This window comes from Oncorhynchus gorbuscha, linkage group LG24 (assembly GCF_021184085.1).
Source record: "Oncorhynchus gorbuscha isolate QuinsamMale2020 ecotype Even-year linkage group LG24, OgorEven_v1.0, whole genome shotgun sequence".
Classification (NCBI taxonomy): Eukaryota; Metazoa; Chordata; class Actinopteri; order Salmoniformes; family Salmonidae; genus Oncorhynchus; species Oncorhynchus gorbuscha.
The window spans coordinates 48,900,939-48,924,258 of NC_060196.1; the positions used below are offsets into that span (position 1 = coordinate 48,900,939).

The window sequence follows — 23,320 nt, forward strand, 5'->3', positions numbered from 1 at the left end:
CGGAGTTGAATATTCTCAGAATTGCTTCATCCGATGTTGGATCGTTTTCATTTTCGCTCTCGTCACTTTCATCCGGAGGCAAATACCCCGCTGAGCTCATGCTGCCCCTTCAACACGCAGCAGTCCAGCCTTTCGAAACCCGTTGATGATAGTGGATTTTTTTACAATGCTCCACCCTGTCAGGATCCACTGGCAGACTTGACCATAAGTTGCTCTTCGCATGCGGCCCGTTTTAGTGAAGGATTTCTCCCCACTTGTCATCCAAGCCTCCCACTGAACATGGAGCGCCACCTTAAATGCACGATTTACACTGATGTCGAGTGGCTGCAAATACTTTGGGCCATCTGCTTTTCTTCCCTCTGAAAGCTGTTGTTGTCTTTTTGCACTGAGTCAGTTCCTCACGCTGCTTTCCAACGTCTTATCATCGACTCATTAAGGCCAAGCTACCATGCAGCAGCTCTATTTCCTTTTCCAACAGCCAGATCGATCGCCTTCAACTTGAAAGCTGCATCATATGCATTTCTCTGTGTCTTTGCCATGATGAGGGTGACAAAATTACTACCGTAATCAGAATAATGGGAAGTTTGAGCGCGCTCGATTTACATCACATTATGTGACGGTGCTCAGTTTTTTGGCGGCATGAATCTTGTGAAAGCAGGAAAAATCCATAAATTAGCCGCGTCATTGTATAAACCGCGAGGTTCAAAGCGTGGGAATAAAGTAGCGGATTATAGTCCGGAAATTACGGTACTTGTACTTTTCTACTACAAAGTGAACTAAACAGATTCATATTTTCATATTTTTCAGCACATCTTACCTTTTAACAGTGTTACTTTGACAAACTAAAATGTAAAGAAGTTCTCTTGGTTATTGGTATATATATACTCTTTGTGATGCATTTATAAATGTGCTAAATGTATAATTTGTTACTAAAGAACCTCTAAGTAAAAACACTTGCGCCTGTTCAGGATTATATAACGTTACAGAACATTCAGATAGAAATGTATGGTGTAGAACAGATACTCAATATCCTAACTGACAGACGAGTGTAAGTTCTACTTGTTTTATTTCGTTCTGCTTCCCTTCTGTAGTACCGACGGGGACGGTGGGTCTAAACGGGGCGTCTGTCTGTCAGCAGGCGGCGACTCTCCTCGTTGGTGGGGAATATGATCTCCCTCAGCCGGCCCATACGACCCCCAATCTCAACATGGACACTGGCATCCTCCACCAGGGACCTCGTCACAGGTCTGTAGACCTTATAGCGCCTAGGGGGGAGAGGGAGGGAATGAGGAGGACAGAGAAATGGCATAGAGAGGGAGGAGAGAGATCATGAGTAAGGGAAGCTTGGTGATAGACGTGAGTGTGTGTAACACTGTGGCTTGACTTACTTGTAGACTATGAAGGCGATGAAGGCAAAGATGGCTACCAGGATAGCACTGGAGGAGAGGACAACCTCTGCAGCATGAGGAGCTTTAGACACTACAAAAGGGAGGGTGGTAAGAAAAAAAAGGAAAATGGACAGTGATAGAGAGTTGGATCGAGGAGAGGAAGGGAAAGTAGAAAGGAGTGCAAAGAAGAGATGTAGGTATGAGACCAGGAGAGAAGGAAAGTACTTTAGTATCAGGTGCAAACTTAGCACAAGTACTATTAAACAAAACCTAGACAGACTCCTTTGGGTCGAAATGCCCCAGAGGAGACTGTTTTACCTGTTTTATCATGGAGAGAGAAATCCTGACAAAGGAGGAGGATATAGCCAACCCCATAAGGAAGAGGAGCTCTACCACACTCTCATACAGGAAATTCATCCAAACCACTTGAGGTCAGTACAGTACATGTAAATGTAAATGTAAATGAGTATGTGCACTCTGGGGTATATAGAGTGAGGAAAACAAGTATTTGATACACTGCCGATTTTGCAGGTTTTCCGACATACAAAGCATGTAGAGGTCTGTAATTTGTATCATAGGTACACTTCAACTGTGAGAAACGGAATCTAAAACAAAAATCCAGAAAATCACATTGTATGATTTTTAAGTAATTCATTTGCATGACATAAGTATTTGATACATCAGAAAAGCAGAACTTAATATTAGGTACAGAAACCTTTGTTTTCAATTACAGAGATTAAACGTTTCCTGTAGTTCTTGACCAGGTTTGCACACACTGCAGCAGGGATTTTGGCCCACTCCTCCATACAGACCTTCTCCAGATCCTTCAGGTTTCGGGGCTGTCGCTGGGCAATATGGACTTTCAGCTCCCTCCAAATATGTTCTATTGGGTTCAGGACTGGAGACTGGCTAGGCCACTCCAGGACCTTGAGATGCTTCTTACGGAGCCACTCCTTTGTTGCCCTGGCTGTGTGTTTCGGGTCGTTGTCATGCTGGAAGACCTAGCCATGACCCATCTTCAATGCTCTTACTGAGGGAAGGTGGTTGTTGGCCAAGATCTCGCGATACATGGCCCCATCCATCCTCCCCTCAATACGGTGCAGTCGTCCTGTCCCCTTTGCAGAAAAGCATCCCCAAAGAATGATGTTTCCACCTCCATGCTTCACGGTTGGGATTATGTTCTTGGGGTTGTACTCATCATGGGGTGGCAGGGTAGCCTCGTGGTTAGAGCAGGTTGCAAGTTCAAATCCCCGAGCTGACAAGGTACAAATCTGCCGTTCTGCCCCTGAACAGGCAGTTAACCCACAGTTCCAAGACCGTCATTGAAAATAAGAATTTGTTCTTAACTGACTTGCCTAGTTAAATAAAGGTAAAATAAATTTTATTTTTAATTTAAAAAAAAAGGTATTGGTCGGATATTATTCATCCTTCTTCCTCCAAACACGGCGAGTGGAGTTTAGACCAAAAAGCTCTATTTTTGTCTCATCAGACCACATGACCTTCTACCATTCCTCCTCTGGATCATCCAGATGGTCATTGACAAACTTCAGACGGGCCTGAACATGCGCTGGCTTGAGCAGGGGGACCTTGCGTGCGCTGCAGGATTTTAATCCATGGCGGCGTAGTGTGTTACTAAAGGTTTTCTTTGAGACTGTGGTCCCAGCTCTCTTCAGGTCATTGACCAGGTCCTGCCGTGTAGTTCTGGGCTGATCCCTCACCTTCCTCGTCATAATTGATGCCCCACGAGGTGATATCTTGCATGGAGCCCCAGACCGAGGGTGATTGACCGTCATCTTGAACTTCTTCCATTTTCGAATAATTGCACCATCAGTTGTTGCCTTTTCACCAAGCTTCTTGCCTATTGTCCTGTAGCCCATCCCAGCCTTGTGCAGGTCTACAATTTTATCCCTGCTGTCCTTACACAGCTCTCTGGTCTTGGCCATTGTGGAGAGGTTGGAGTCTGTTTGATTGAGTGTGTGGTCAGGTGTCTTTTATACCGGTAACGAGTTCAAACAGGTGCATTTAATACAGGTAATGAGTGGAGAACAGGAGGGCTTCTTAAAGAAAAACTAACAGGTCTGTGAGAGCTGGAATTCTTACTGGTTGGTAGGTGATCAAATACTTATGTCATGCAATAAAATGCAAATTAATTACTTAAAAATCATACAATGTGACTTTCTGGATTTTTGTTTTAGGTTCCATCTCTCACAGTTGAAGTGTACCTATGATAAAAATTACAGACCTCTACATGCTCTGAAAGTAGGAAAACCTGCAACATCGACAGTGTATCAAATACTTGTTCTCCCCACTGTATATTCTCAGTAAGGAAGCAAGAGCAACGTTTTTGTTCAAAAAGAATAATTTGTTCAGTTTGAAGTCACGCATGGCTGACCAGAACTCCATTCAAGTCAACATTAAAGAACTACCTGAATCAGCAGATGATAGTGTTATGACTGAGTTTCTGGCTAAAGCTGGATGTAAGGTGATGTGGAGAGTGATGAGGCGCATGATAAGATACAAGGGTCAATTTACAAACAGCACCAATGGAGATCGTTTTGTATATGTTGTAGCAGCACCCATCATTCCTATAACACTGTCTGTAAGGATGGGCCCTCACACACATTTTATGATGAACAAGGTCCTGTGTGTAGACAGGACTGGCTGACACAATCCCACACTAGAGGGGGTAAGGAGCTGGTACAGTACAGTCCTACTACACTGGACAACATAAGGTGCATAGAGGAAACTTTTTCACACTATGTGCAGGAGAACAATCCTGTCCCCATGAGTAGGGCAGACATATCACATATCTCAGCTGAAATGACTGAACGTGAGACTGAGGTTGAAGATGGTAATTTTTCGGCTCCCAAGGACAAAGACAGAGTGAATGAAACATTGGAGTTGGTACCTGGTGAGCTAGAGTCTGCAACAGTGACCTCTCATTCCAAGAAAAATAATAAGAGGGAAAATGCTCAAAATGAAGCTGGGAAGGCCTCCCGGGTGGCGCAGTGGTTAAGGGCAGTGTACAGCAGCACCAGCTGTGCCATCAGAGACTCTGGGTTCGCGCCCAGGCTCTGTCGTAACCGGCCGCGACCGGGAGGTCCGTGGGGCGACGCACAATTGGCCTAGAATCGTCCGGTTTAGGGAGGGCTTGGCCGGTAGGAATGACTCCTGTGGCGGGCCGGGTGCAGTGCGCGCTAACCAAGGTTGCCAGGTGCACGGTGTTTCCTCCGACACATTGGTGCTGCTGGCTTCCGGGTTGGATGCGCGCTGTGTTAAGAAGCAGTGCGGCTTGGTTGGGTTGTGTATCGGAGGACACATGACTTTCAACCTTCGTCTCTCCCGAACCCGTACAGGAGTTGTAGCGATGAGACAAGTTAGTAGCTACTAAAACAATTGGATACCATGAAATTGTGGAGAAAAAGGGAGAAAATTACAAATGTAAATTAAAAATGAAGCTGGGAAAGTGGCTACTGAGACCAATGAATATCATAACCCAATAGAAAACCTGGAGGTTAATAGGGGACCCCAAAGGCGGTGCAATTCTCTGGGGAAAACAAAAGTAGGCGGCCAAACATCGATGCTGGCCTTCATTCAAACAAACCGGAATCAACATACACCAAAGCGGCCCGGGGTACCAAGCTCCCCATCAGAGTCTGGAGTTAGGTCACCTGCAGACAAAAAGCCTGATATGGAGGATGCCATTCTGGGAGAAGTGGAAAAAAGCCTGATATGGAGGATGTCATTCTGGGAGAAGTGGAAAAAAGCCTAATATGGAGGATGTCATTCTGGGAGAAGTGGAAAAAAGCCTGATATGGAGGATGTCATTCTGGGAGAAGTGGAAAAAAGTCCCCCTAATTAGCCGTCCAGAACAAAATCATTGATGAAGAATTGAAATAATGTATATTTGAGTAACCTATATTATCTGAGTCAGAGAAGGTCGTTCTGTGTATGTGAGCATAACTTCTGTCGCTAACATGGCTTTTCAAGAGAATGAGCAATCTGCTGATAATTTCATTTGAATGCCAACTCTTGATACATGTCCCAAACAAAACCCACATTCGAGTCAGATGCTCAGTTCCCTTAACCCAGGGATTAGAAAACATTGTACCATGAAACTTTGTCAAAGCGTTAATCAGGCTAAAATGCTCTGGGACCCTCGTTCCAAGCCTAGAGGAATATTGGGAGGTCATCTGAATATTCGTAGCTTTACGAATATTCAGATGTTGCAAACGTTGCTCTTGTCGGCTGGCCCTCGCTACATATTCGTCGCCAGACCCACTGGCTCCAGGTCATCTATAAGTCTATGCTAGGTAAACCTCCGCCTTATCTCAGTTCACTGGTCACGATAACAACATCCACCCGTAGCACACGTTCCAGCAGGTATATCTCACAGGTCATCCCCAAAGCCAACACCCAATTTGGCCGCCTTTTCTTCCAGTTCTCTGCTGCCAGTGACTGGAACGAATTGCAAAATAGCTGAAGTTGGAGACTTTTATTTCCCTCACCAACTTTAAACATCAACTATCTGAGCAGCTAACCGATCACTGCAGCTGTACATAGTCCATCTGTAAATAGCCCACCCAATTTACCTACCTCATATTGTTTTTATTTTATTTACTTTTCTGCTCTTTTGCACACAAGTATCTCTACTTGCACATCATCATCAGCTCATTTATCACTCCAGTGTTAATCTGCTATATTGTAATTATTCGCTCCTATGGCCTATTTATTGCCTACCTCCTCATGCCTTTTGCACAAACTGTATGTAGACTTTATTTTCTCTACTGTGTCATTGACTTGTTTGTGTTATTGGCTTGTTTATTGTTTACTCCATGTGTAACTCTGTGTTGTTGTCTGTGTCACACTGCTTTGCTTTATCTTGGCCAGGTTGTTTGTGTTATTGGCTTGTTTATGGTTTACTCCATGTGTAACTGTTGTTGTCTGTGTCACACTGCTTTGCTTTATCTTGGCCAGGTTGTTTGTGTTATTGGCTTGTTTATGGTTTACTCCATGTGTAACTGTTGTTGTCTGTGTCACACTGCTTTGCTTTATCTTGACCAGGTTGTTTGTGTTATTGGCTTGTTTATGGTTTACTCCATGTGTAACTCTGTGTTGTTGTCTGTGTCACACTGCTTTGCTTTATCTTGGCCAGGTTGTTTGTGTTATTGGCTTGTTTATGGTTTACTCCATGTGTAACTCTGTGTTGTTGTCTGTGTCACACTGCTTTGCTTTATCTTGGCCAGGTTGTTTGTGTTATTGGCTTGTTTATGGTTTACTCCATGTGTAACTCTGTGTTGTTGTCTGTGTCACACTGCTTTGCTTTATCTTGGCCAGGTTGTTAGTGTTATTGGCTTGTTTATGGTTTACTCCATGTGTAACTCTGTGTTGTTGTCTGTGTCACACTGCTTTTATCTTGCTTTATCTTGGCCAGGTTGTTTGTGTTATTGGCTTGTTTATGGTTTACTCCATGTGTAACTCTGTGTTGTTGTCTGTGTCACACTGCTTTGCTTTATCTTGGCCAGGTTGTTAGTGTTATTGGCTTGTTTATGGTTTACTCCATGTGTAACTCTGTGTTGTTGTCTGTGTCACACTGCTTTGCTTTATCTTGGCCAGGTTGTTTGTGTTATTGGCTTGTTTATGGTTTACTCCATGTGTAACTGTTGTTGTCTGTGTCACACTGCTTTGCTTTATCTTGGCCAGGTTGTTTGTGTTATTGGCTTGTTTATGGTTTACTCCATGTGTAACTGTTGTTGTCTGTGTCACACTGCTTTGCTTTATCTTGGCCAGGTTGTTTGTGTTATTGGCTTGTTTATGGTTTACTCCATGTGTAACTGTTGTGGTCTGTGTCACACTGCTTTGCTTTATCTTGGCCAGGTTGTTTGTGTTATTGGCTTGTTTATGGTTTACTCCATGTGTAACTGTTGTTGTCTGTGTCACACTGCTTTGCTTTATCTTGGCCAGGTCACACTGCTTTGCTTTATCTTGGCCAGGTCGCAGTTGCAAATGAGAACTTGTTCTCAACTAGCCTACCTGGTTAAATAAAGGTGAAATAAAAAATAAATAAAAACATTTCTAAGAGTGAACAGGTAGAACATTTATTGAACGACTAATCTAGATTTTTTCTGTTTCTCTGAGACATGGCTGAAAAATCTTCTATTTCTGCCTTTAATGTCCTTGGATATTCCATATTCAGGAGGGACAGGGGAGAGGGCAGAGGGGGTGGATTGCTTATGTACATGAAAGATAACTTTAAGACTCCCGGGTGGCGCAGTGGTCTAAGGCACTGCATCGCCAGAGATTCTGGGTTGGAGCCCAGGCTCTGTCGCAGCCAACCGCGACCGGGAGGTCCATGGGGCGTCGCACAATTGGCCCAGCGTCGTCCGGGTTAGGGAGGGTTTGGGCGGCAGGAATATCCTTGTCTCATCGCGGACTAGCGACTCCTGTGGCGGGCCGGGCAGGTCACTAGGTGTACGGTGTTTCCTCTGACACATTGGGGCGGCTGGCTTCCGGGTTGGATGTGCGTTGTGTCAAGAGGCAGTGCGGCTTGGTTGGGTTGTGTTTCGGAGGAAGCATGGCTCTCGACCTTCGCCTCTCCCGAGTCCGTACAGGAGTTGCAGCAATGAGACAAGACTGTAACTACTACCAATTGAATACCACAAAATTGGGGAGAAAAAAAGGGGTAAAAAATACATTTATAAATAATAATTTCAAAAATAAAACTTTAAATGCAATCGTATCATATGGAAACATGCCAATGACATTGAATGTATGGGGCTGAATGTCATCCTCTCCCCTCATATACAGTGGGGCAAAAAAGTATTTAGTCAGCCACCAATTGTGCAAGTTCTCCTACTTAAAAAGATGAGAGAGGCCTGTAATTTTCCTCATAGGTACACTTCAACTATGACAGACAAAATGAGAAAAATCCATAAAATCAAATTGTAGGATTTTCAATGAATTTATTTGCAAATTATGGTGGAAAATAAGTATTTGGTCAATAACAAAAGTTTATCTCAATATTTTGTTATATACCCTTTGTTGGCAATGACAGAGGTCAAACGTTTTCTCTAAGTCTTCACAAGGTTTTCACACACTGTTGCTGGTATTTTGGCCCATTCCTCCATGCAGATCTCCTTTAGAGCAGTGATGTTTTGGGGCTGTTGCTGGGCAACACTGACTTTCAACTCCCTCCAAAGATGTTCTATGGTGTTGAGATCTGGAGACTGGCTAGGCCACTCCAGGACCTTGAAATGCTTCTTACGAAGCCACTCCTTCGTTGCCCGGGCGGTGTGTTTGGGATCATTGTCATGCTGAAAGACCCAGCCATGTTTCATCTTCAATGCCCTTGCTGATGGAAGGAGGTTTTCACTCAAAATCTCACGATACATGGCCCCATTCATTCTTTCCTTTACACGGATCAGTCGTTCTGGCCCCTTTGCATAAAAACAGCCCCAAAGCATGATGTTTCCACCCCCAAGCTTCACAGTAGGCATGGTGTTCTTTGGATGCAACTGAGCATTCTTTTTCCTCCAAACACGACGAGTTGAGTTTTTACCAAAGTTATATTTTGGTTTCATCTGACCATATGACATTCTCCCAATCTTCTTCTGGATCATCCAAATGCTCTCTAGCAATCTTCAGACGGGCCTGGACATGTACTGGCCTAAGCAGGGGGACACGTCTGGCACTGCAGGATTTGAGTCCCTGGCGACGTAGTGTGTTACTGATGGTAGGCTTTGTTACTTTTGTCCCAGCTCTCTGCAGGTCATTCACTAGGTCCCCCCGTGTGGTTCTGGGATTTTTGCTCTCCGTTCTTGTGATGATTTTGACCCCACGGGGTGAGATCTTGCATGGAGTCCCAGATCGAGGGAGATTATCAGAGGTCTTGTATGTCTTCCATTTCCTAATAATTGCTCCCACAGTTGATTTCTTCAAACCAAGCTGCTTGCCTATTGCAGATTCAGTCTTCCCAGCCTGGTGCAGGTCTACAATTTTGTTTCTGGTGTACTTTGACAGCTCTTTGGTCTTGGCCATAGTGGAGTTTGGAGTGTGACTGTTTGAGCTTGTGGACAGGTGTCTTTTATACTGATAACAAGTTCAAACAGGTGCCATTAATACAGGTAATGAGTGGATGACAGAGGAGCCTCTTAAAGAAGAAGTTACAGGTCTGTGAGAGCCAGAAATCTTGCTTCGTGTAGATGACCAAATACTTATTTTCCACCATAATTTGCAAATAAATTCATTAAAAATCCTACAATGCGATTTTTTTCTCATTTTGTCTGTCATGGTTGAAGTGTACCTATGATTAAAATTACAGGCCTCTCTCATTTTTTAAGTGGGAGAACTTGCACAATTGGTGGCTGACTAAATAGTTTTTTTGCCCCACTGTGTGTATATATATATATATATATATATATATATATATGTATATATATCACTATTATTGGATCATATCAACCACCAACATCTGATATCTTGTTTAATGACCATCTAAGTGCCATGCTTAAAGAATGTGATCATAAGAAGGAGATCATCTTCATGGGAAATTTCAATATAAACTGGGAAAACAAAACTTGCAGGAAGAAACTCAGAAATCACAGATTATTTCAACCTGACTCAATCAAATAATACAAGGTCCAACCAGAGTGACAGTCATCCCAGACTCAAATGTATCTGGTGTTTACTAACAGAACTGTAACTTACTAACTGGCATAACTGACCACAATGTTACATTGGTGGTTAGAAAGCTCACTAAAAAGAGATTTAAGAACCGTATTGCACTGCACTGAGGCTAGGTAACACTGTCACCACTGATAAATCCACGATAATCGAGAATTTCAATAAGCATTTCTCTACGTCTGGCCTTGCCTTCCTCCTAGCAACCCCAACCAACAGCTCTGCACCCCCTGCAGCTACTTGCCCAAGCCTCCCCAGCTTCTCCTTCACCCAAATCCAGATCGCAGATGCTCTGAAAGAGCTGCAAAACCTGGACCCGTACAAATCAGTTGGGCGAGACAATCTGGACCCTCTCTTTTTAAAATTATCCACCGCCATTGTTGCAACCCCTATTACCAGTCTGTTCAACCTCTCTTTCGTATCGTCAGATCACTAAAGATTGGAAATCTGCCGCGGTCATCCCCCTCTTCAAACGGGATGACACTCTAGACCCAAACTGTTACAGACCTATATCCATCCTGCCTAGCTTACCTGGATAAATAAAAGGTGAAATGAGAAATACATAAAAAAACATTAACGTGCAACAGTAAGATAAAAAAAATCCAGAAAAGTGAGCAGAGTAACTATGATGCAGCTATAAATCAAATTGACTGGTCTGATCTGTTAAGCAATGAATGCCCAGAGTTTGGATACAGAACATTTCTGTCAGCTATTGACAAAGTGGATAACTCTTGTACTAGGAAATTTCAACGTAAGCCAAGACGGAAAACCTCTCTACCATGGCTCAATGAGGACCTCTGGAGGCAGATGAGAGAATGGGATTGTTCCTTGAAAAAAGCATTGAAGTCTGGTAAGAATGATGACACGTACATTTGCATCACTGAGAAATAAGGTGGTTAGGAATGTAAAAAAATGCATAAGCAGAGTTCTTAGAGTGATCAATGAAGCAAAAGATAATGGCAAAGTGATTTGGGAAAATCTCAACAAACTAACAGGGAGAGGAGCTGCAAAGTCCAAAAATCATCCTGAATTAAAGGTTAATGAGATTCTAATTCAAGACTCCAATTTCATATCCACCATCTTCAACAAAAAAAAAATGTTAACTGTCAGGGAACTGGCTCAAAGATTCTCAACCAAGACCACAGTTCTCACTCCCATAGAAGATAATAAACCAATATTCAGAATTCCTGAAATCTCAGCATCAGCAGTGGACAGTATTATTAGCTTCTTCATGAGCTCTAGAACAAAATATGTATTTGGTCTAGACACTGTATTACTAAAGAGAACAAATATTCTCTCATTGCCCCTATTGTACATCTTGTTAATCTGTCCATCAAATGTGGGTTCTTCCCCAACGCTTGGAAGTCTGCTGCAGTGATACCTATGTCATGACGTTGCTCTGTTGGTGAGGTTTATGACCTCCATAAATACCTTTCCCCCTTTTCTCTCTACAGATTGGACTCTTGGAAAGCCCTTTGTTAACATAGAGAGAGTCTGGTAACATCAAACGGTTGGGGAATGGAACCATATTTCGGTAATCCAACCAGTTGACAATATATGTTGGTACTTAAAGAATATGATGTCAGATCAGTTGTAATCTGAGACATTATTACTGATGATAGGATGACAAACTGTATCTTGGAAAGTCTACACATCCTAGTTATCAGATTCACCTGGAATTGTTGTGCAATTTAAATGTTTAAATATGAAACTATTTGTGAAAAGATTAAATGTAATTTTATCTTCTAAATGAGAGAATTGTTTACATAACTGAACTATGCTCACTCAGTGACCCCACCCAAGTGAACAGACATTGGTTGTGAACTATGAAACACGCCCTTCTCTCCACCACTACAAAAGCCCATTGGCGAAAGTCAACCTTGTGTTCCCAATGACATCAGGACGGCTGTCCATACGCTTAAAAGGGCTGATTTCAACTACAGAACTAAGCCAACCTCAGCCTGAGCTCTGGTTGCGAATGGTTGACCGACTACATCCTAACGAAATTAACATTGTATTCCCAGTGACGTGAGGACTGATGTCTATATGTTTAGAAGGGATAAAGTCAACGTGGAGGTGATTATCGACACGCTGGAAGGATGAGTTTCGACTATACCAGCCAGAATATAGCATGAGCTCATAGTATGGCAACTTGCTATGAATTATTTTGAACTCTTATTCACTAAAGAAGTGATACATCCTAGACGTTGAGTAAATAGCAGCAGCTGTAAACGTGGACTAGGAAAGGACAGACAATCTCTTGAGAAAGACAGGATACTACAACGTAGTGGTCCTGTGTAGCTCAGTTGGTAGAGCATGGCGCTTGTAACGCCAGGGTAGTGGGTTTGATCCCCCGGGACCACCCATACGTAGAATGTATGCACACATGACTGTAAGTCGCTTTGGATAAAAGCGTCTGCTAAATGGCATATATTATTATTATTATATTGTATACATTCTACCACACGACGACGGTACTACAACGAACCATTCTTCCACAACATATTCTTCAAAGCACAAAAGAGATCTCTGCTGGGCAACCCAGCCTTCCATCTACAACCAATCTATCGAAGCGCAGCTCAGAGTAAATATTTATTGTATTTTACTTTTACAAATGGGTGGTTATTTGGAATGCATAAGATTCTGTATTTAAGATAGCATAGTTTCTTAAGGTCCGATAAAGACCCAATCCTTTTGTTACTCAGTCTTCCCGCGCTTTCATTCAAACCCAACCCCCTTTCTTTGCGTAACCAGCCGTCATATCGGTTCCGTCCACTGGGGACGTTTTCTTGTATGACATAATTAGTAATCAATGTATTATCCATCCTGTGTATATGTAATTCTGTGATTATTTAGGTATTTAGTAATGAAAAATAAACCAAGTTTTGTATTGCTGATTCAACTTGTTAGCCAGGGTTTGTGAAGATAATCAAGAATTTTACGACGTTCAGATGAGACTGAATAAGGTGACGATTAATAATTGACTGCTATTGATATAAAAGATTACCAGGTCCTTAAGAGTTTATTTGGAAGACAACACCTCTATAAACATTCTTCCGTGGTGCCCCGACTTCCTAGTTAATTACATTTACATGATTAGTTTAATCAGGTAATATTATTTACAGAGAAATTATTTTATAAAATAGCATGTCATATCACTTAATCCGGCATAGCAAAGACAAGACACCTGTTTTAAAATCTGGTGACCCAACACTGGTGGAAAATTACCGACCGATAAGCATGCTTCCAGTGCTATCAAAAGTAGCTGAAAGATGGATGGCTGATCATCTGACTGATCACCTCATTCAGGGCAAATCCATACATCAAATGCAATTTGGATTCAGAACTAAACGCTTCTACCGAAACAACCAATTGCTATTTTCTGGAGTGAATAAAATCTAAACTGGACATAGGTGGTGATGTCACTCTTTTTGGGTCCTTCTGTAGCTCAGTTGGTAGAGCATGGCGCTTGTAACGCCAGGGTAGTGGGTTCGATCCCCGGGACCACCCATACGTAGAATGTATGCACACATGACTGTAAGTCGCTTTGGATAAAAGCGTCTGCTAAATGGCATATATTATATTATTATATTATATTAAAAAGGCCTTTGATACTGTGAATCATGAGGTCCTCCTATCCAAACTATCCTCCCTTAATGTGTCCACTGAAGTCATTAGTTGGATGTATTCCTATCTGGCAAACAGAAGTCAAAGGGTACGTCTGGGGGACACTCAAGTCGGACTCTCTTTACAATAACACTGGGGCCCCAGAAGGATCAATGTTAGCCCTCCTTCTGTTTACCATCTATATAAATGATCTCCCACTTGTTTGCCTACAAGTTAACACGCAGGTGTTCGCCTTAGCAATCTCACTAGGATAAAGACCTCCTCCATTCCTGTCATTATTGAAAGAGATTGTGATACTGCACATCTCAAAATAGGGCTACTTAATGTTAGATTCCTTACTTCAAAGGCAATTATAGTCAATTAACTATTCACTGATCATAATCTTGATGTGATTGGCCTGACTGAAACATGGCTTAAGCCTGATGAATTTACTGTGTTAAATGAGCCCTCACCTCCTGACTACAATAGTGACAATATCCCCCGTGCATCCCGCAAAGGTGGAGGTGTTGCTAACATTTACAATAGCAAATTTACAACAAAAAAAATGAAGTTTTCATCTGTTGAGCTTCTAGTCAAGAAATCTATGCAGCCTACTCAATCACTTTATTTAGCTACTGTTTACAGGCCTCCTGGGCCATATACAGTATTCCTCATTGAGTTCTCTGAATTCCTATCGTGACTTTAATATTCACATGGAAACGTCCATCGACTTAGTGGGTTTTGTCCAACATGTTTCTGGACCCACTCACTGTCACAGTCATACTCTGGACCTAGTTTTGTCCCATGGAATAAATGTTGTGGATCTTAATGTTTTTCCTCATAATCCTGGACTATCGGACCACCATTTTATTACGTTTGCAATTGCAACAAATAATCTGCTCAGACCCCAACCAAGGAACATCAAAAGTCGTGCTATAAATTCACAGACAACACAAAGATTCCTTGATGCCCTTCCAGACTCCTTCTGTCTACCCAAGGACGTCAGAGGACAAAAATCAGTTAACTACCTAACTGAGGAACTCAATTTAACCTTGCGCAATACCCTAGATGCAGTTGCACCCCTAAAAACTAAAAACATTTCTCATAAGAAACTATCTTCCTGGTATACAGAAAATACCCGAGCTCTGATGCAAGCTTCCAGAAAATTGGAAAGGAAATGGCGTCACACCAAACTGGAAGCCTTCCGACTAGCTTGGAAAGACAGTAACGTGTAGTATTGAAGAGCCCTTACTGCTGCTCGATCATCCTATTTTTCAAATTTAATTGAGGAAAATAAGGAACAATCCGAAATTCCTTTTTTGATACTGTCGCAAAGCTAACTAAAAAGCAGCATTCCCCAAGAGAGGATGGCTTTCACTTCAGCAGTAATACATTCATTAACTTCTTTGAGGAAAAGATCATGATTATTAGAAAGCAAATTACGGACTTCTCGTTAAATCTGCGTATTCCTTCAAAACTCAGTTGTCCTGAGTCTGCACAACTCTGCCAGGACCTAGGATCAAGAGTGTTTTAGTACTATATCTCTTGACACAATGATGAAAATAATCATGGCCTCTAAACCTTCAAGCTGCATACTGGACCCTATTCCAACTAAACTACTGAAAGAGCTGCCTCCTGTGCTTGGCCCTCCTATGTTGAACATAATAAACGTCTCACATCCACCAGATGTGTACCAAACTCACTAAAAGTGGCAGTAATAAAGCCTCTCTTGAAAAAGCCAAACCTTGACCCAGAAAATATAAAAAACTATTGGCCTATATTGAATCTTCCATTCCTCTCAAAAATTTTAGAAAATGCTGTTGCGCAGCAACTCACTGCCTTCCTGAAGATAAACAATGTATATGAAATGCTTCAGTCTGGTTTTAGACCCCATCATAGCACTGAGACTGCACTTGTGAAGGTGGTAAATGACCTTTTAATGACATCAGACCGAGGCTCTGCATCTGTCCTCGTGCCCCTAGACCTTAGTGCTGCTTTTGATACCATCGATCACCACATTATTTTGGAGAGATTGGAAACCTAAATTGGTCTACAAGGACAAATTCTGGCATGGTTTAGATCAGGGGTGTCAAAGTCAAATGGACGGAGGGCCAAATAAAAAATTTAGCTACAAGCCGAGGGCCGGACTGTTCGAATGTTCATTGAAAAATTTTTAAATGACGCATATAGTCTAGTGAACCTAATTGAACCTACTGAAAACCTAACAAATATATTCCAATATGATCAGATAAATAAAGCAATATTTTCTTATGGCTCTGTCAGTAATCTTTAATTTTCAACAGACACAAAAGACAAATTTCCTTTATATAAAAATCCCCATAACATGAACATTAAATGAAAGAAACCGGTATTCAAGGCACCATCAGTAGCCTATATTTTCTATTTTAGCAAAAGTGGGCTAAATTTACTTCAAAGAAAAAAACAATAATAGCAATTTTCTATCATCCACTCAACTGAAATATTTTAAAAATATAATTGGATTGAAATACAATAAAATAAAGTGCAAAAATCTATTAATCAAAAACAACACTTTGTTTAAGGAGAAGTAACATGCAGTGAAAACAAATAAAACTTTAACTTTTAAACTTGAACTGAGTAAAAACTCTAAATATGTGATTGCACAGTAATGTTCACTTGTTTGAGGTTGAGGGTGATACTTGGTGGTGTCCCATCTTTTCCACAAGTTCATCAATGTTCGGTGTAAGGCTCTGAGCTGAGGAAATCCTCAGAATTGAGTGGAGGTGTTCAGCAGTAAGTCGACTTCTGTGTGATGTTTTGTTCAAGTTCATCAAAGAAAACAGTTGTTCACACAGGTATGTGCTGCCAAACATAGACAACGTTTGAGCAGCCTGGATGCGCAGCTGGGGCATTGTGTCGGGGAGGAAACGGGCGAACTCCGCAGCACCCACTGCCGCATATTTTGCCCTCAGTGCATCATTGCATTGGAGGTCAATCAACTCCATTTGGAGGTTTGGTGGTGAGCTTTCCACGTCAACAGCAAATGGGTTACCGAGCAGTTCCAACCTGCTTTTTTGTGCTTCAAAGTCAGCAAATCGGCGTCGAAAGTCAGCGGCAAGCATACCTATTTTATCAGCCAACTGTGCGCTCGGGAACGCACTGGTAGAGAGCTTCTCTTTCATGGTCTGGCAGCTGGGAAAGTGGCTCAAATTTTCTTTCCGCATCTGCGTCTCCCACAGAGTCAGTTTGGTTTTAAATGCCTTCACTGTACTGTACATATCAGAGATGACACGATCCCGACCCTGCAGCTGCAAGTTCATTGCATTCAGATGACTCGTAATGTCACACAGAAAAGCCAATTCACACAGAAACATTTCGTCTCGGAGTTGTGTTGTGTCTTTCCCTTTGCTGTCCAAGAACAGACAAATCTCCTCACGAAGCTCGAAACATCTTTGAAGCACCTTTCCCTGGCTTAGCCATCGCACCTCTGTGTGATAAGGCAAATCACCATGCTCCGTTTCTAACTCCGTCAGAAATGCCTTGAACTGGCGGTGATTCAAACCTTTGGCTCTGATAAAGTTAACTGTGCGCGTGATGATGCTCATTACATGCTCCATTTTCAAGGCTTTACCGCACAACGCTTCCTGGTGTATGATACAATGATAAGCTGTCAGCTCACCTGTCGCGTTTTCCTCTTGCATCTTTTCCCGTATCTTTGCCACCAGTCCGCTCCTGTGTCCACACATCGCAGGTGCTCCGTCGGTTGTCAAACCCACGAGTTTTTCCCAAGGCAGCTCCATCTCATTTACACATCTTGACACCTCTTCATACAAATCATGCCCCGTAGTTGTGCCATGCATAGGACGTAAAGCCAAAAACTCCTCTGTCACGCTTAGGCTGGAGTCCACTCCGCGGATGAAAATTGACAACTGGGCAATGTCAGAAATGTCGGTGCTCTCATCCACAGCCAAGGAATATGCAATGAAATCTTTTCCCTTTTTCACAAGCTGCTCTTTTAGATTGATGGACAACTGGTCTACTCTCTCGGCAATGGTGTTTCTGCTCAGACTCACATTTAAAAAGAGTTGCCTTTTTTCTGGGCAAACTTCGTCACAAACTTTAATCATGCAGTTTTTGATGAAATCCCCCTCCGTAAATGGCCGGGCTGATTTAGCGATCTCTTCTGCCAAAATAAAACTGGCCTTGACAGCAGCCTGGCCTTGTGATTTGGCTTTTTTGAACAGAGCCTGTCGAGATTTGAGGCCTCGTTTTAATTCCTCTGCCTTTGTAGCCTTTGTTCCATGTCCATATTCTTGTTTTTGTCCGCGTGTTTCGTTTCATAATGTCGTCTCAGATTATACTCTTTCAGTACCGCCACACTTTCTCCACACAGAAGACACACAGGTTTTCCAGCTACCTCCGTGAACAAATACTCCGACTCCCACCTTGTTTGAAACCCCCGGTTCTCAGTGTCCACCTTCCGTTTTGCCATTTTTGATGGGTATCTGAAAGTTAATTTTACTGTGATGCTGACAACTGCTGTGCCAATAAATATTGAAATGAAGCAGCCTACTGCTCGGTGCGTCACCGTTGCATTGTGGGAAATGTAGTATTGGTGCGTGTAAAAGATCTGCGGGCTGCCGGCTTGCTGCGGTCTGCGGGCCGGTTCTAATAATAAATCAAGATCATCCCAGGGGCCGTAAAAAACCTTCTCGCGGGCCGGATGTGGCCCGCGGGCCTTGACTCTGACATATGTGGTTTAGATCTTATCTGTCGGAAAGATATCAGTTTGTCTCTGTGAATGGTTTGTCCTCTAACAAATCAACTTTACATTTCGGTGTTCCTCAAGGTTCTGTTTTAGGACCACTATCGTTTTCACTATATATTTTACCTCTTGGGGATGTCATTTGAAAACATAATGTTTACTTCCACTGCTATGCAGATGACACACAGCTGTACATTTCAATCAAACATGGAGAAGCCCCAAAATTTCCCTCGCGAGAAGCCTGTGTTTCAGACATAAGGAAGTAGTTGGCTGCAAACTTTCTACTTTTAAATTCGGACAAAACAGAGATGCTTGTTCTAGGTCCCAGGAAACAAAGAGATCTTCTATTGAATCTGACAATTAATCTTAATGGTTGTACAGTCATCTCAAATAAAACTGTGAAGGACCTCGACGTTACTCTGGACCCTGATCTCTCTTTTGATGAACATATCAAGACAGTCTCAAGGACAGCTTTTTTCCCCATCTACGTAACATTGCAAAAATCAGAAACTTTCCGTCCAAAAATGATGCAGAAAAATTAATCCATGCTTTTGTTACTTCTAGGTTAGACTACTGCAATGCTCTACTTTCCGGCTACCCGGATAAAGCACTAAATAAACTTCAGTTAGTGCTAAATACTAGAACCAAAAAATTGGATCATATTACTCCAGTGCTAGCCTCCCTACACTGGCTTCCTGTCAAGGCAAGGGCTGATTTCAAGGTTTTACTGCTAACCTACAAAGCATTACATGGGCTTATATATCTATCTCTCTGATTTGGTCCTGCCGTACATACCTACACGTACGCTACCGTCACAAGACGCAGGCCTCCTAATTGTCCCTAGAATTTCTAAGCAAACAGCTGGAGGCACGGCTTTCTCCTATAGAGCTCAATTTTTATGGAATGGTCTGCCTACCCATGTGAGAGACGGGACGGAAACTCGGTCTCAACCTAAGTCTTTACTGAAGACTCATCTCTTCAGTGGGTCATATGATTGAGTGTAGTCTGGCCCAGGAGTGTGAAGGAGAACAGAAAGGCTCTGGAGCAAAGAACCACCCTTGCTGTCTCTGCCTGGCCGGTTCCCCTCTTTCCACTGGGATTCTCTGCCTCTAACCCTATTACAGGGGCTGAGTCACTGGCTTACTGGTGCTCTTTCATGCCGTCCCTAGGAGGGGTGCATCAGTTCAGTGGGTTAATTAAGTCACTGATGTGATGTTTCAGTCTGGGTTGGCGCCCCCCCTTGGGTTGTGCCGTGGCGGAGATCTTTGTGGGCTATACTAGGCCTTGTCTCAGGATGGTAAGTTAGTGGTTGAAGATATCCCTCTAGTGGTGTGGGGGCTGTGCTTTGGCAAACTGGGTGGGGTTATATCCTTCCTGTTTAGCCCTGTCCGGGGGTATCATCGGAGGGGGCCCACAGTGTCTCCTGACCCTCCTGTGTCAGCCTCCAGTATTTATGCTGCAGTAGTTTATGTGTCGGGGGGCTAGGGTCAGTTTGTTATATCTGGAGTACTTCTCCTGTCTTTTATTCGGTGTCCTGTGTGAATTTAAGTATGCTCTCTCTAATTCTCTCTTTCTTTTTCTCTCTCTCTCTGAGGACCTGAGCCCTAGGACCATGCCTCAGGACTACCTGGCATGATGACTCCTTGCGGTCCCCAGTCCACCTGGCCGTGCTGCTGCTCCAGTTTCAACTGTTCTGCCTGTGATTATTATTATTTGACCATGCTGGTCATTTATGAACATTTGAACATCTTGGCCATGTTCTGTTATAATCTCTACCCAGCACCACCAGAAGAGGACTGGCCACCACTCATAGCCTGGTTCCTCTCTAGGTTTCTTCCTAGGTTTTGGCCTTTCTAGGGAGTGTCCTAGCCACCGTGCTTCTACACCTGCATTGCTTGCTGTTTGGGGTTTTAGGCTGGGTTTCTGTACAGAACTTTGAGATATCAGCTGATGTACGAAGGGCTATATAAATACATTTGATTAGATGTATGCAGACGATACAGTTCTGTATGTACACTCAAAACAATTGACAACTGGTTGTTAACAAGTGAACTTTAGCTATGGTACATGTTTCTAAATTGATGACTAATTCTTGCCTGCATTTAAATATCAAGACTGTTTGTATGTACTTCTCTAAGAAATCCATTGATTTTTCCCAACGAGCTGTTCTTGTTAACCTCTTGCTCCTACCTGACACGCAGGCGTCCCATCTAGACATCTGGAAATGCAAATGCGCTACGCTAAATGCTAATAGTACTAGTTAAAACTCAAACGTTCATTAAAATACACATGCAGGGTATTGAATTACAGCTACACTCGTTGTGAATCCAGGCAACAAGTCAGATTTTTTAAATGCTTTTCGGCAAAAGCATGAGAAGCTATTATCTGATAGCATGTAACACCCCAAAAGACCCGCAGGGGACGTAAACAAAATAATTAGCATAGTCGGCGCTACACAAACCGCACAAATAAAATATAAAACATTCATTACCTTTGACCATCTTCTTTGTTGGCATTCCTAGATGTCCCATAATCACTATTGGGTCTTTTTTTCCGATTAAATCGGTCCATATATAGCCTAGATATCGATCTATGAAGACTGTGTGATAAACGGACAAAATAGCGTCTTATAACGTAACGTCATTTTTTTTTATTAAAAAAGTTGACGATAAACTTTCACAAAACACTTCAAAATACTTTTGTAATGCAACTTTAGGTATTAGTAAACGTTAATAAGCGATCAAATTGATCACGAGGCGATGTATATTCTATAGGGGTACGTCTGGAAATAATGTCCGGGTAAATCTCAACCAAAATATCCGGTCGGAGACCTGAAGAAATGGGCTGTCTCTTCTTCGTTTGACCAAGAAACAAAGCCTAGGCAAATGACAAGACTGATGACATCGTTTGGAAGCTGTAGGAATTGCAATCTCGGCTCCAGGTAATTTGCTTTCCCATAGACAATACATGCAAGTGGTGCATTGATATATTTTCCAATTTTCAGTGATCAGATTTTCCTGCGCTTTTCGTATAGTCACAGCCGTGATTTAACCAGTTTTATAAACGTCTGAGTGTTTTCTATCCACACATACTAATCATATGCATATACTATATTTCTGGCATGAGTAGCAGGGCGCTGAAATGTTGCTCGATTTTTAACAGAATGTTCGAAAAAGTAGAGGGTCGACTTAAGAGGTTAATGGGGAGAATCTGAAAGTTGTGTCTAACTTCAGTCTGAAACCAATTGAATCACTCTACAAACAAACACTTACGATTTTTTATAACAAACCAAACAGTTACCACTATTGTCATTTACAAACATAATTTATTTAGTCTGGATAGCTTTAAGCAGCACTTACATGCAAGCCTTGTCTTTAAGATGCTCCATGGTCTTGTATTGTTTTAGTGAGTATTTGTATTGTGGCTGTATAGTTGTCCTTAGCTGCCCTGAGACTACGGGTGCGAATTAGCTTTTGGCTAACCCCAGCACATTTACATGGATGTTGCATTATTGTAATATTGATGTTGATTACTGTGCATTGTCCCCTACATTTACATTACATTTAAGTCATTTAGCAGACGCTCTTATCCAGAGCGACTTACAAATTGGTGCATTCACCTTATGACATCCAATATAAATGTATTTATTTATTTAAACCTCCAACTACGACTTGGACTTATCCACATGTTCACAACATTGCAGCAGACATTGTACAGTCTGGCATCAGAATGCTGTATCAGATGTGGTTAGCTAATGATGCTAAATACCTATCCAGACATTGTGAGATCTGGCAGACGTGTGTAAAGTAGTCCGCCTGCAACACTGCCAATAGTACCTCAGGGTTTTTCCCTGGGACCTACCGGGTGTGTCAGGGTCAGTGTTGCTGATGGTGATGGTGGCGAGGGACATACTGCTGGCATCCTCCAGGGTGATGTTGACACAGTAGATCCCCGGCTCCAGGAAGGTCCTCCGCAGGCGCACCTCGCACCCCAAAGACGGAGGCACGTCATCACACACGATGTTCCTGACCTGGCGGCAGGAGGGGTCCGACACGATGGTGCAGGCTGAGGTGGGAGTGCTACGGGGGGAGAGGAGAAGTAGAGAGGTGGTTATGGTAGATGGATGGGAAAACTATGGAGTGGTTTGTGTGCTAATATTCACAAATTACATTTTTCACTAGTCCCCAAAACATTTCTGAGGGTTGCATTAGCAATGTGTAATTGTATTCCACTCACCTGCCCAGGCACTTGACCAGGAAGCTGATGTCAGTGTTGGTCACCTTGGCAGCAGACACGTCCACGATTCGATTGGCTGGCTGACTGTTGATTAGGTGCTCTGTGATAGGGTAAAGCCCAAGTGATGTCATTTTTGAGTGTGCATGAACTCATCAGCCAAATCTGTAATGTACAAGCTTTATATATTTGTATAAACTGATAAGTGATTAACTGAGGCGCTAACTGACTGACTGACTATCTAACTTCACTGATTGTCATCAGTTTGACATCCCATTGTCATGCACCCACCGATGATGGTGATGTTGGTCTGGAAAGTTCCGTAGAGGTAGCGGAAGCAGTCGGTGGCCGCCAGGTGTCTGTGATGGAGCTGGGCCATAGGGGTGGGGACAGCTGGCAGCAGCGAGGTCGGGTTGAACCCCTGGGTCAAATCAGCCACCGTCGAGGGGAGGGGCTCTGTCGTCTGGAAGCCTGTTGTCCCGGGAACAGGTGTGTTGGGGCCCTTGGAGGTGGGTCTGGCAGTGGTGCTTGGCACTGGAAACGAGACAGTCGAATTTGGACAGTTTATGTCAACTGAATAGAACTAAACACACAAGAGAAGACATTTCCTCATACACTGTCGTGGAAATTTCCTTAATTACCAACTGATGAGAGAGCAAATCACACAAGT

The 23,320-nt window shown here is 42.7% G+C and overlaps 1 protein-coding gene across 1 annotated transcript in view; it reads right to left on the minus strand.

Moving 5' to 3' along the window:
• Positions 1-626: 626 nt before the first annotated feature.
• The window catches only part of LOC124012938 (protein QNR-71-like), a 32,075-nt gene continuing 9,381 nt past the window's right edge, over positions 627-23,320 (minus strand). Inside the window, exons 8-12 of the mRNA XM_046327014.1 lie at positions 22,942-23,184; positions 22,654-22,753; positions 22,279-22,496; positions 1,389-1,479; positions 627-1,265 (exon numbers count right to left, since the gene is read on the minus strand). Of these exons, the coding sequence (XP_046182970.1) occupies positions 1,112-1,265; positions 1,389-1,479; positions 22,279-22,496; positions 22,654-22,753; positions 22,942-23,184 (806 nt within the window). The 3' untranslated portion in view covers positions 627-1,111. The remainder of the gene's footprint in view (positions 1,266-1,388; positions 1,480-22,278; positions 22,497-22,653; positions 22,754-22,941; positions 23,185-23,320) is intronic.